Source organism: Ostrinia nubilalis, chromosome 22, assembly GCF_963855985.1.
Source record: "Ostrinia nubilalis chromosome 22, ilOstNubi1.1, whole genome shotgun sequence".
Classification (NCBI taxonomy): domain Eukaryota; kingdom Metazoa; phylum Arthropoda; class Insecta; order Lepidoptera; family Crambidae; genus Ostrinia; species Ostrinia nubilalis.
Window position 1 is genome coordinate 541,586 of NC_087109.1, and position 14,953 is coordinate 556,538.

General features: G+C 36.2%; 1 protein-coding gene and 1 long non-coding RNA gene across 2 annotated transcripts; both read right to left on the reverse strand.

Moving 5' to 3' along the window:
* Positions 1 to 256: 256 nt before the first annotated feature.
* On the reverse strand, positions 257 to 2,145 carry LOC135082900 (uncharacterized). The gene is made up of 3 exons (XR_010259515.1): positions 2,003 to 2,145; positions 1,549 to 1,663; positions 257 to 388 (listed from the first exon to the last, which is right to left on the reverse strand). It is a non-coding gene; the product is annotated as an uncharacterized LOC135082900 (long non-coding RNA).
* A 2,043-nt stretch (positions 2,146 to 4,188) lies between these two features.
* Positions 4,189 to 11,716, reverse strand: LOC135082856 (leech-derived tryptase inhibitor C-like). The gene is made up of 3 exons (XM_063977616.1): positions 11,671 to 11,716; positions 4,826 to 4,973; positions 4,189 to 4,258 (listed from the first exon to the last, which is right to left on the reverse strand). The coding sequence occupies exons 1-3, from the start codon at positions 11,684 to 11,686 to the stop codon at positions 4,189 to 4,191; spliced, it is 234 nt and encodes a 77-aa protein (XP_063833686.1). The 5' UTR covers positions 11,687 to 11,716.
* Positions 11,717 to 14,953: the final 3,237 nt, after the last annotated feature.

Consider the following 14,953-nt stretch of genomic DNA (forward strand, 5'->3'; position numbering starts at 1 on the left):
ATTGAATAAATTAGCCCACGAGCTATTGACTTAGATTACATTAAGTACTATTAATTGTGAAAAATCTAAGCGTTAAAATATCGGGTGTAAATCCAAAGAGCTGCTGTCAAACTGACATTGGCGTAAGTAATGTCAATGTCAGTTTAGAAACGTCAGAATAGAGGAACGCGCTCGGACCCCTCCGCGCGCTTTTGTGCTAGGTGATTAATTGCAATTTAAAATGAGGCAATATAATGTGCAAGTATCCAGTGTTTTATTTAAGAAAATAGATCTACCGGCCTTAAAAGTACATTTTAAAAACTTTATTAAACTTAATTAACAATCAATGTAATTATTTGGATCGCTGCAAGTGCCGCCGTGGTAGTACGTAGCGCCTGCACAGCTCATTCTGAAAAGAAAAATGGGCAAAACATCAAACAAAACGAACACAAATTGCCAAACTTTATGTATAAATCACATAAACGTCAGATTCCCGCAGCAACTTGGGGAAACATCTGGATTTATTTTATTTTAATCTGTACAGAACTAGAAAAGTATTAGAAATATACAATACTAGCGGCTGCCCGCGACTACGTACGCGTGAACCCCGTTTTAACCCTTTAGGGGTTGAATTTTGGAAAATCCCGTCTTAGTGAGCACCTACGTTCTAAAAGGAACCCCCATACAAAATTTGAGACTCCTAGCATTTGTAGTTTCTGAGATTTCGTGATGAGTGAGTGAGTCAGTCAGTGACCTTTCGCTTTTATACATATAGATAAATACCTACTTATAACAAACAACTAAAATGTTTCTCGTCACATATTCTTGTTCTGCTGATTAATACCTAACCCTATCTATCATGATTCTCTTTAGTTTTAGATTCTAGAAATAAAGGAAAACCACTCGATAAAATTTATCGAGTTATTTTATAATAACAGGAAAAATTAACTACCAAATAATGAATGATAGGTACCTTATGATTAGGTACTCCGTGATCATTGTACTTAAATTTTTTTCTTGGTAAGGGAAAATGCTTGTAATGTCCAATTATTACTTTACTGTTATTAGGTACGTAGAATAAAATATACCTAACTGTTTGTTTAATTACTTTTTCGTGGGTAATGTGCAGATAATTATGTCTACCTTTATGGTTGGAATAAAAATGTCTTTGATTACCTATTTCTTTCACAAATGATATTGAAACTAAGTTCATTTTAGTCCTTCAATCCGCGATCTGAGACACAATAGAAAATTTTTTTACGCGATTTTATGCGATCGTTTGGGATTTGATGGGTTTAACACCTTCAACTTATTTTTTTATATTTTGAAAATATTATAATGATTTGGTTCTTCTTCTTCTTTTCGTGTCGACAACAAACCTATACAGTGTCAGCCCAAAACTCGCCACAAGAGTGGCGTTGTCAGTAGCACTCATCAAATCCTCCTGAGTGCAGTTGCTTGGGCACTCAGTGCATGACATCAGGTGCTTCATCGACTGGGGAACAAAACCCCACCTGCACTCCATGTTTAAGCCATCCAAGAATCCCCACCAATGATTTGGTTACGTACACACAAGTGTTCCGATAAGTGAGCCCGTTGGTTGCGCACGCGCATCTAAAGTAATCCGGGCAGTCGCACACTTTCGCACTTGACTGGCAGAGCAGCAGCATTAGTGCGAGGAAAACTAGAAAACAAAAATATTTTTGTTTTTGTAACGGAAACGGACGCCATTAAGGACGAGCTGTCTTTGAAGAATTAATTCTAATTGAAAAAAAAAATTTAACATTTTATGCGTGAGAGTAAGTCATTGAAATCTAATTTCAAGTAAAAAAAGATTGATGAAACTGATCTATATAAAGAAATTAATCATCTACTAATGAATATTGAAGAAAAAAAACACTATTTTCATAAGTAAAGGACCTAATATAAATCAAGATTTTACATTAGCTTTAAAGAACGAATCTAATAATCACAGTATAGTTTAACAGGTGTGTCTAAGTGTAATAAAAAATTTAATACTCACGATTAAAATATCTCATATTAACAGCACAAAAACAAAACCAGTATATTCTGCGACAGACAAACAAACAGTGCCGAGCATTGTTTGTACCGCAAAAGTAATTAAAACAACGAACAATGTAAAACAAAGTAAATAAGCACAGGTGTTGGTAATCAACCGAAGAGGTTTTAGCTCGCATAAATATTTATTTTAAAGTCTGTAAACCTTTGAAAAAGAGGCTGACAATAGTGACTGAGTTTCTTGCGCTGCTTCTTCTCAGCACTGGCCTATTTATTGTCCTAAAACAGTGGTAGTGTTAATACTGAGACGTGTAAAAGTGCTTTTTTAAAGCCTAATTGCAGAAATAAATGAGTTTTATGAGAGTTTTTATGAGTTTTATGTATTAAAATGAATTCAAAGTCAAGTCTACATTTTAAGGTCATAGCATACTTATCAACTCGGAATGGGATCAACACTGTATCGCCTTTAGTGAACTGTCATCGACTTTCGCGCGCTGTCAACTGCGAGGCGAGGCGTTTACGTTACGGTGCGGATAAGTGCGTTGCAGCAGTGGTTTCATACAAATAATACTGACCGCCTCGAGTTGATACGGTTACGATACCTTTCCGGGTCGATAAGTGTGCTACGTCCTATATTGTAGTACGGTAAATTGTTTGAAAGTTTTTTTTTAAATGATTATTAGTAATTTGTTATTACACAAATTACTAATACTCCCGTTAGCCCCTCGTACTAAGCTAAATATGCTTGTATCACGAGTGAGCTCACCACAATAGTCGAGCGGCGGCGGGGACAGAACCCGCGTTCCCCGGATCACGAGTCGGCCAGTCCGACCCCTTCACCGTTCGGCTATCGTGGCTTCAAGTTATCATTAATTTATCAAAATAATTTAAAAGCTGAACGTATCAAGGACTGTGTATCTCTTTCCCTCTCTCTAAGGACTCTTAAAGTATGTGTGGGTTTTCCCTTCAGTAAAACCACTGCAAAACCTTTAGGAAATTATATTCAATCCCACCATGGACCTATAAAAAAAGTCGGACGGATTCTCATCAACAAAATACTGTGACATTAGGATACACCAGCTTGCCTGTACGTACAGGCCGGCACGCACACATTCACACCCTGATACACCACTTCGGGTACAAACTTCACACAGTTGACACATTTAAGCAGCGAAAAAACAACATGAATACGACATGTCTTGTGTGATGAAATTGTGTAAAAACCGTTCTGTTCGAACAAACAAAAATTAAGGAATCACATTTCACAGGCAAAATAATAATCCAACCACTTATTTCCCGACATTAAAATATTGAAATTATTTGAAATCAAACGTCATTCACTCGAAAAAATAATACGTCAAAGACCAGTGTTCTCAGTTATTTACGTGGGAAAATTACCCGAAATATGGGAAATTAATAATAATTTTAGGACTTTTTAGTTATTTATTACGCATACTATGGAAATAAAATAATTTATCATAATAATTGTGTTTTAATGGGATATAATTTCATAGGCAAATTTGATCCTTCCCAAAAATGTGGAACTTCGAAATTCAAATTTTCTTACATTGATTGCAAGTCAGTGTCAGGTTGTATGTTAAAAAAAATCTATCAGAGATAATAATAATATATTGATGATGCATAAGATTATGATTATAATGTACACAAGATTCGTAATTTGTAACTGCGTGAATCATTTTTGATCAACATTATGTACATACCCTGACACACTGACTTGCAAACAATGTAAGAAAATTTGAACATTGAAAATTTCGCGCCTACCTCAACGCATTCACCTTTCATCCTTTTAAAATGGCACGGAATAATTCTGCCTACATTTCCAAGTAACATCTGCCGATCTATGTTTTTCTTAAAATAAATGGGTAACATGTTTTGGCTAACATGGCATCCCTAAATTCACTCACACAATAGACAAACGCCAAAATTTTGCGTCACAGTTTTGTTGTAGCGCGAGTTCCGTCCGCCTTTTTTTATAGGTCCATGAATCCCACATGAAAATTGATAAAAGAAAAGACGAAAAAACAGGACTCGTTGGCTGGTAGTGTTGTGCGCGTTCCGTAGTGATGTACGAAGACGCCACATATGTATAGGGAATAGTAGCAGATGAGAACAACAATAAAAAAATATGTTGAATTTTCACTTTAATATCTATTTAATACAAAATATTTTTTACAGAAAACTCGCATCTTTTGTCAAGCATTCTCCTTCATGCCACATTTTAACTCTAGCACATTTCAACCTGCAACATAAACAAAAATTTAAATACTAAACAATAAAAAAACATAACCTTCCTTTTAGCGCAGTCGGATAAATAGCCCAAGATTCTGGTATCGGACTACTATTGTGGTCATCCCACTTTTACTCAAGCATATTTGAAGGGGATCTTACATGGAGGGGTTGGAAGGAAAGGGCTTTGAGCTATTTAATCTGCAAACTGGGCTATTTATCATCTTTTTCCTTCTAGAATCATCATTCATCATCATATTTTCAGCCATGGAACACTGAACATAGGCCTCCCCCAATTATTTCCACATTGACCTGCATGCGTCCAGCGCCTTCTTATGATGTTGTCGGTTTACCTTGTGGGTGGACGTCCCACGCTGCGTTTTCTGGTACGCGGCCTCTACTTGAGAACTTTGTTCATCATCATCATCATCATTTCAGCCATAGGACGTCCACTGCTGAACATAGGCCTCCCCCAATGCTTTCCACGTTGATCGATTATTAGCGGCCTACGTCCTTTGCGGCAGAACTTTGTTGCCCCATCGATATTCTAGGATATTTTTCCGTAAAGTGTGTTACTTACTCGCAAGGATTCGGATAGGTGCAGCCGTTTACTCCACAAACTGGATCCAAAATTTTGTGGCAAGGGCAGACGTGTACTGCGTTGCGGTAGCAATACTCGCGGTCATTGCTATTGCCCATGGCTGCAGCTATCATCAAGATTGATAATGCTGTAATATAAAAATAGGTTTCAGCTTTATTTACCTACACCAATTGGAAAACGGTGAATATTCACCTTTCTAAGACAGTAAGTTGGTTTTCAGAAATGAGGAGATCCGTAAATGAACTAAAGTCCCTGACAGCCCGACGGACTAGCAAGCTGAAATGGCAATGGAAAGGGCACATAGTACGTAGAACTGATGGCCGATGGGGCAGCAAGGTTCTGGAGTGGAGGTCAAGTATCGGAAAGCGTAGGACGTCCAGTCACAAGGTGGACCGACGAACTCACAAAAATTTTCTGCTACCAGGTGCTGAATGCAGGTCGCTACCAACCGGCCTTTGTGGAAATCACTGGGGTAGGCCTATGTTCAGCAGTGGACGTCCTATGGCTGTAATGATGATGATGATGAAGTTGGTTTTCAGAAGTTGTTGGATGTTGGCGGTCAAGCTGAATACTGGTTCTTGCAAACAGGAGTTGTAGCGGTGGGATCGAACGGCGACAATATTCCTATATTTTATGTACTCGTACCGAGACACGACATTAACTCACCTAATAATAATATGACCTTCATTTTGCTCTCTCCACAACAATCTACCACCTTTTAATCTCCGTTCTGCGATATATACTCATGGACTTAATTTGATTATATAATTCATGAAATAAAATAACACAATTCAATTTAAGTGCTACTTTATTCCGACGCGTTTCAAATTGTCAATCATCAGATATACTGTGAAAAATGTTACCGGCAAATTGATATTTCAAGGTGATACTTATTCTAAAGTAGCTTACTATGGTGTTATTTAAGTATTTTAGTTTCAGCAGGTATTACAGATGCATGAAAGACTATGTATGACAGACGGATCGTACTTAGCAGGCAAAGCTGCGTGTAAAAGTTAGTGTCTAACTTTAAAACAGTGGCTCCCAACCTTTTTTTTGACCAGGGACCACTTTAATTTTATCATTATTCGCAGTTACCATTTCGTAAATAAAATTCAAGTTTATCCAAAATAAGCATTACTTAAGGAATTATTTAGAAAATCTATAATCCTAGAACTTACTGCTTAAACTCTCTCATGACACGCGGAATGTCTAATCACTCTTGAAATTTTAAATCGTTGCGGACCAAAACTCCTGCGGACCATTGGTTTCCTAATTTAAAACCATTGGGGTACTTACATATTTTTCAAATAACCTGCACGAAGTTTAAAGATAGATATTCTCATGTAGAAAAGAGCAAAGTGTAAAGCCATGTATTCATTAGGCAACATTTGTTGATAAATGTTTATGACTAGTGTGAGACAAGTTTACCATTAACACAGGTTTCTGAAACTTGGCCGTCCACAATTGCTCTCCACTCATAGCGGGGAGCACGGCAACATGTATCATAAACAATGTTTCATCACCTATGTTTATGGACTGTTTATAAACTGTGTACAGAGATGATGAAACATTGTTTATGAACAGTTTATAAACAGTGTTTATCAACAAATGTTGCCTAATGAATACATGGCTTAAATCTATTATGGCCGCGCTGTTTCTCTGAACAAGCGCCACATTTTCTCTCTGAACTACTGCCGCGCTCTCTTTCTCACTAACGCCCCCTCTAGACTTCTAAAACTGGACGTATAGAAGGGTCTATCAAATTAAGTGTGTATGTATATGCTTGTGTGCAAAGTTTATAGCTAAAATTCATGCAGAAGAGAGCAACGCGTTAGGGCCGCGCTGTTTATTTGTACTAGGGCCTCGCTGTTTATCTGAACTAGGGCTGCGCTGTTTTTCTGAACTAGGGCTGCGCGCTCTCTCACTACTGCCCCCTCTGAACTTCTAAGTTCTAATATTGGACGTGTATATCAAATTATTTTTTAAGTTTTATAAACATACGCTGTTACGCTAAGGCTTAGTAGCACCACCTAACTTTGACCGTAAATTTAACGATAACCGGTGTTTTTGTATGGAGTTTGACAGATTTTTGACGTTTTTCAAATTTAAAATAAGATGGTGCAACCCAGAATAAGTGTGTTAAATGCATACCTTGTATGTGATAGACACACTTCCCTACATCTGATAGCACATCACACTACACTACATATCCTTTTTATTGAAGAACTAGCTTTCCGCACGCGGCTTCGCGCGCTTGGACTACATTATCTACATATTTTACGAAATCCTATTTTTTTTAAAAATAAAATTTAGCCTATGTTACTCGTGGATAATGTAGCTTTCAAATGGTGAAAGAATTTTTAAAAACGGTCCAGTAGTTTTTGAGCCTATTCATTACAACCAAACAAACAAACAAAGTTTTCCTCTTTATAATATTAGTGTAGATACCACTATTTAAACAACTTAAGATACCTCGTTGTTTAGATTGATGTGCCATTATGTGTAGGAAATAGTCCACGGCAAAATACTTTGGTAATTTTGTAGAAATGAATAAAAAATGAATTTACGAACAGGCAGTTATTTTGATGCGTTTCAAGATTGGCTCGTTGGCACTTAAGTCATTTATATTTGGAACAGTTTCTAGATTAGTTTAATAGCATACAATATTAGGTATCTGTTGAATTTTTATTTATAAATAAAAAAATCAAAAGGAAAGATAAATGGAATTCTTATAATAATACTTCGATTTTCATTCATATTGACTTCTTTATTTCAATCCATTTAAACCTAAATAGGTATCCCAACAAGTGCGCCGAGGTTTTCCGTGGTTACTCATAATCATCATCGTCATTATAGGGATCTCCACAATATCCTTTGTGCAACATTTTAACTCTAGCACATTTTAACCTGAAATAAAACAAAACGTAATATTTTTAATTGTAAAAAATATTGAAATAAAACCCAACAGTGTCGTTCTCAGGCTAACTTCTAGATGTGAGGAAGTTACTTCTATACGATAAGGGATCTCACTTATACTATACAGAGTGTGGTTTTGTAAAACAACGACCATCTCGGGGGTGGTAGTACACATGAAAGTAATTACTTACAAGAAAAATATAAATAAAATTTTAACTATTATTTTATTAGTAAAAAACCTTGTTCAAACGTCTCCTAAAACTTTCAAGACGGCGCTTGTTACCGCCCCCACACCACCGAGCACATGCGACCGCCGCCCCAGGAAAACGGGGAGACTGTCCGATAGTTTCCCTGCATAATAATACCATTTTCCTGATTTCATGTATTTTTCCATGATTTTTTAAATATTTTTTTGGCATCACTGTCGTGCATATAATTATACCACCCTTGGTATTGGCGTTGTTTTAAAAACCCACACCCTGTATCTTGAAAAATGCTTACTGACCCTGAAAGTGCTTCACGAGCTCTATCAAACGGTAACAATAATAGGTTACAAAATAAGGACGAAGCACACTTATCAACCCGGAAACGGACCGTAACGACTGCATTATCCGCACCGTAACGTAAACGCCTCGTCTCGGTTCGAAAGGCGATACGATGTTGATCCCTTTCCGAGTTTCCTATAAACTGAATATATCCGAAAATTAAATGTTTCCAGCTTCCATAAATCTAGTACATCCACATGGCACTTGTCAGCAAGCAAAGCCTAAAACCAATGTTTTCCATAACTAATACCGTTTGATAGAGATAGAACTCGTGCTGAATTTTCAGGATCAGTTACCAGTTTTTCCGTTATCTTCCTTCAATAGTTTAGAAATAATCGAGTGAGATCAATTTCCCTTTCCAGCCTGAATACATACCTATTTGATACTCGGTGGGGTTAACAAGGAGAAACTATTTTAAAACCTTACTCCATTACATTTTTAGGCTGAGTTGCAACACCTAACTTTAACGATAACCGGTGTTTTTGTATGGAGTTTGACAGATTTTTGACGTTCGTCAAAGTTAAAGTAAAATGGTGCAACCCAGCCTAATTTGCTTTACCCTGCCCAATGCCGGTCAGCTAACTAATATGCCAACTGGGATTCTTCTTTAAAGTGCTTACCAGCAGGGGTTACCATAGGTGCAGCCATTTACTCCACAGACTGGGCTCAGATTTTTGGGGCATACGCAGCTTCTTTTGCGTTTGCAAACGGGATTTTTACCCAGGGAAGTCACCACAGTAAAAGCTATCATCAGTATTGTTAATGCTGTAATATAAATAAGAGTGTTCAGCTTTACACCACTTGGAAAATACGGTGATTGACGTGTCTGCCGAAGCAGGGAGCTATATTTTTTTTTTTTTTGGCAAGTCCCGTTAGCCCCTCGTGTTAAGCTAAATAAGCACTTACGAGTGGGCTCACCACAATAGTCGAGCGGCGGTGGGATTCGAACCCGCGTTCCTCGGATGTGGAGTCGGCCAGTCCGACCCATTCACCTCTCGGCTATTTCGTTTTGAGCAATAAAATAGTGAGGGTAGGCAAAAAAATCCTCGAAATAGAATTTCTAAAAATCTGTGACCCGGCGTCCTAATGATCGTTCTTCAGCCATATTACTTCCACTGCTGGACAGAGGCCTTCCCCATGGATTTTCACAACGACCTCTTCTGAGTTGCACGTATCCATCATACTCGTCACGACCTTTTTTTATGTGACAGGAGGCAAACGAGCAGACGGATCACCTGATGGTAAGTGATTACCGTCGCCCATAGACACCCGCAGACCCAGGGGCGTTACAGGTGCGTTGTCGGCCTTTAAGGTGAAGATACGCTCTCCTCTTGAAAGCTTGCAGGTGGTATCCGTCCGGACCTTCACCAGATTGCCTGTTCACCTAGTGCGAGGTCTGCCCACACTACGTCTTCCGGCTCGTGGTCGCCACTACACTAGTTACCTACTTTCCGAATTATTATTATACTACTAGCTGTGCCCGCGACTTCGTCCGCGTGGAATAATGACTTTGGGTAGGCACTTTTAATAATTTAGTCTAATTATTTTACAAATAGCTTTTGCCCGCGACTTCGTCCGTGGAGAAGTCGAAAACGTTCTTATCTAAATGTTTGAATACTTTTAAAATATAAAAATCAGGTTAAATAAACATGAAAATATTTTTTTCTTATATTTTATGAATATGCAGCTCGGCCTTTGATCCGGTGAAAGTTACTCGGTGGTATTATTTTTTTACAACGAAATCGAAAACTACACCTACCGCAGTATTATTGGTAAACTTTTTTTTATATTTTCCTACGGGTGCTAGAATTACCAAGCTTCCAGCATGCCACTGGCCGTGGGAGAAGGAGCTTTTCCTCAAGACTACTCCCACTACCTCAAGGGCCTCCGCCAAAACTCTCGCGCGAAAATGAGTTTATGTATAGGTACAGCGCAAGCAGGTGCCCGCGGCATGACTTTCATGCATTACTATGCATTGTTGGGCGAGAGCACGCAGCGGGCACCCACTCCGAGGTTAAGTGAGGCCCCTAGAGTATGGTAGTCGTTAACATGACGTCATGATTGTAAAAAAATGCACTAATGAGTAATTAATATCAACTGTGAAGCAAATCACCACTAAAATAACTTTCTATCCCTTTTTAACATAGTTAGGGGGTGCATTTCACTAAAATACGAAACACGTCTTCCATTAATTCTGTTATAGAATGCTTATGCAAAATTTTAAGTAGATTGGACGAAGGAATCTCGTTATTTCATACAAACTTTGCCCCTCCTTTTTACCTCCTTAGGGGTAGAATTTTGGAAAATCCTTTCTTATCAGATGCTTACGTCATACAAAGAACACACCGTCCAAGTTTCAGGTCTTTACGATCAGCGGTTTAGGCTGTGCATTGATCCATCAGTAGCGCGCGTAGTACTTGATCATTATTTTGCTGCGATGTGATTTTAAAACTGCGATATCTCCTAAGATATTTATTGAAATCGAATGGTGTAAAGGGCAAGAATGTTTAAAATTAAATACTTGTGGTGAATAATTTATTTATTTGGATAAGGATTAATATCATGTTTATAAAAACACCTTCGCAAATAATGCATTATTTTAAAACAGATTTTTTTTGCATAAAAATGGTTACTATGAGCCAACCTTAAAAGATAGACATATGCTACCGCGGACTTTTTTAAAGAACTTTTAAAGGGGAACAATCCTGTCATACATGATTTTTGCGAAACTTTAACCGTTTACGCAGCGTCAGCTCTCAAAAGGAAAAAATTCACTGATTTGAAATATTCTTGATTGGTGCTCCGCTCCTATTGGTCTTAGCGTGATGATAAATAGCCTAAAGCCTTCAGGAACTAACGGGCTATCCAACACAAAAAGAATTTTTCAAATCGGTCCAGTAGTTCCTGAGATTAGCGCGTTCAACCAAACAAACAAACAAACAAACAAACAAACAAACAAACTCTTCAGCTTTATAATATTAGTAAGTATAGATAGTATAGATTAGATAAGAACTATCATAATTATGGGAGCATCTTTAATGAAACATGGCGGCCAAGTCTTAGCTTTAGTTGGATGGTCAAGCTATATCCTGGTTCTTGCAAACAGGAGTTACAGAGGGATCAAATGGGGACAATATTCCTATATCATAACTTCGAACTCCTATGTTCTTCTGACTAATTTCGTTGCGGGGCCAATGACAGTTTAACTTTCCCCCGGGATAAACTTGACCTTCAGTGGTTGGGTTTTTAATGGCGGTCAAGCTGTAGATCCTGGCTACACAGGAGGTGCAGCGGTGGTAACGAGAGGTGGGTATAGCCCCGTTATATTCACATAAGTACTTACATAATGATGACAATACTCACCTAATATGACCTTCATTTTGCTCTCTCAACAACAATCTACCTTATAATTTCCGTAATGCGTTATATACTCACAGACTTAATTTACCAAACTATGTCAAGTGAAAATTCGTGAAATGAAACAACACAATCGAATTTTAATTACAACTTTATTATGCCGCGTTTCTAATTGTCAATCAATAATTAGATATGCTGTGAAAAATCTTACCGGCTAATTGATATTTCAATCAAATATTTCTGAAGTAGGTACTCAAATTCAAATTCAAATATTTTATTCAGTACATAGGCCATTTCCAGGGCACTTATACACGTCCCAAATATACATAGCTTGCCGTACCACCACTTCGGGACAACATGGGCTGGTGCAGTGAAAAAGTGGCGGAAGAAACTCAGTCACCTTTGTCAGCCTCTTTTTCAAAAGCTTGTAATAAAATACAGTAATTTATAGTTTACATGACACGCAATAAGTGCGAGCTAGGCAGGTAAAATCCACGCACTCTTGTCATTTCAATAATCGTTTACTTTATAGTATATCCTTTTTTCATAAGGACTTTCTTAACCTGTACTTTGAATTTATGAATAGGTGTTCTATAAGAGATTTTGGTATTTTATTAAACACTAGCGGCCGCCCGCGACTTCGTACGCGTGGATCCCGTTTTACCCCTTTCTATCTTACGCGGTTTACAAATGTTTTTTCCCGCTAACTCCCGTTCCCGTGGGAATTTTGCAATATCCTGTTGCAACTAAGCTTTAAGTTTACTAAGGTACCTGCATGCCAAATTCCAAGGGTCTAACTTAAGTGGTTTAGATTTTTCATACAAAAGGAAGTTCCCCGCTAATTCCCGTTTTGGGAATTCCTTTCTTAGTGCACCTCTACGGTACCTAAGCTACGTCCCTTCCAAATTTCAAGTGCCTACGTTTAGCCGTTTAGGCTGTGCGTTGATATGTCACTAAGTCAGTCAGTTTCTCCTTTTATATATGTATTTAGATTATATGTATAGGTAGTTAATTATAATATCCGTACCGCGCGGGAATAACTTGACATCTCGACCTGCACTTTTTTTTTTTTATTAGCTTAAGCGCTTCCTCTACCTTATACCCTACTGGTATAAAAAACTCAACTCGAAATACCCAAAAATACTTGAAATACAGCTCTTGTTCATAAGTAAATATCTCTAATTTAGGCAATAAATATTTGACATAACGATATATCCAACTAATATTATTCTTACAAACATTTATATTTCGATTTATCAATGTATGTCAGAACATGTATTTATTAATATCTCGACTTATACATTTATGGATTTTCGTTTTTAATTTGACAAAAACAGTTATAAAGTTATGATTCCCTCTGAGTACTAAACACTACCATGATATGTGCAGTTGTCTTGTTATGCACGCAGTCAAGAGTTTGGATATTTGGAGTTATCCAGCTATTACCTTCGTATAATCATATTTTTATATGTGTCATTAGCAATTGTTAAAATATAACATTGTCAGGATTTCGAGCGTCTTTAAATATTTTTTACTTACCAACCCCTGAAAATATTTTTTAATATATTTAAGCGTTAATTATTACTTTTATTACTATTTTCAATAGTTTAAAACTAAATTAACGTTTAAATAGCAAGTTGAAAGAAGAAGGATAAGTTTAGGTATTTGAATTAAATTTAGATTGTAATTTTATTTATTATTTTAATGTTTAATTTAATTTTCAATTTAATTTTTTAATTTAATTTAATTTTTAATTTAATTTATTTGTCTCCATTATTATTATTTTTATTGATTTAATTTGATTTTAATTTGATTTTAATTTGATTTTAATTTGATTTTAATTATTTAATGCAATTATTATTATTATTGAAATTTTATGGGCCCTGGCCTGAAATAAATGAATTTTATTTTATTTTTATTTTATTTTTAGTCAATAGGTAGGTACTATCTACTAATGTTTTTTCATAACAGACTAATATTTCGTTTGACAACAGAATCTAAGTAAAAAATCTAATAATAAACTTTTAGGACAATTTTAAGTTCCGGATAATTTTATTTTTATAGTCTATTTGACTTCAATGACATTATTTAGGAATAATGATGAGGTAAAAGTAAGTAGGGTCGATACGCCAGATCTCGTCCATTTAGTGAGTTGGTAGATTTGAGGAATAAAAAAATAATATACAATTTTTCGTAATCATTTTGAACGAAAAAATGTTGTCATTATGCTCCCTTTAGTCTTTATAAGTATAGTATTAAACTTGCTCTAAACCATTAGAAGTTTTAATATATCTTTGTAATATTAATAAAATATAGAAAAATGCATTCAAAATCACTAATAATTAATAACAGCATGGAAATAAAAAAATATAAATAAAATCTTACTAATTGGTATTCAAAATATTTAGGTATCACACTTAATAATTATAAACAGACATATATTTTAGTTTATTTAATTTTTTGAATTTTCAATAGTACCTATGGCTCAATTTACAATATGGTATCCTCTCTAGGCACAGTTTGCTTTTTAATATTATTTACAACGTCTCTATTTAGAAAATAGTCGTGATAATGTGGACGCAAATTGGCTATCACAAGGGTAAGCTACATTAAGAGCGTGTATTAGCGTCCAGGAAAAGGCCTAAGTACTGAAAAAAATCTTTGTGTTCGATACGTCATGTAAATAACGTTTTACATGATATAAAACATGCATTGTTTTGTATATTTTAATATCTTAGACCCAGTTAAACCAGACCGCAATCACTTCTGACGCAAAGTGGAAATTGCATTGTAGTAAATTCGCATCCACCTTATTTTAAGTGTCATTTAATAAAGTACAATCACCGATATCATTATCCGTATTGTATGGTTCATGGTTAAGGCTTATAGACTGCGGTAAATCCCAAACTAGACCTAAATATAATTATTAAAAACTTACCTTGAAACGCGCACCTGCTCATGTGGGATTTATTTTTGGCAAAAACGGTAGCATGCTATAAGATTTTTTTTATGTGGGTTTACGTGTCATACATTCAGGGAATCATAGCAATAGCTTTCGTTCTAGAGTGATCCGTCATTTGGACGTGAAATGGACGGTGGACGCGTAAGGGCGTGTCGACCTTACGCAAAAATGTATCCAGCTAATTTTAATTATTTTAAGCTTAATGGTAAGCTTAAAATAATTAAAATTAATTGTGCTTGTTATGAAGCATGGCTTTTGTTCTTTTATTTGTCTTTTTTTTAATTTTAAGTAAACGTACAATTACCTGATCAAAAGCGATCATAATCT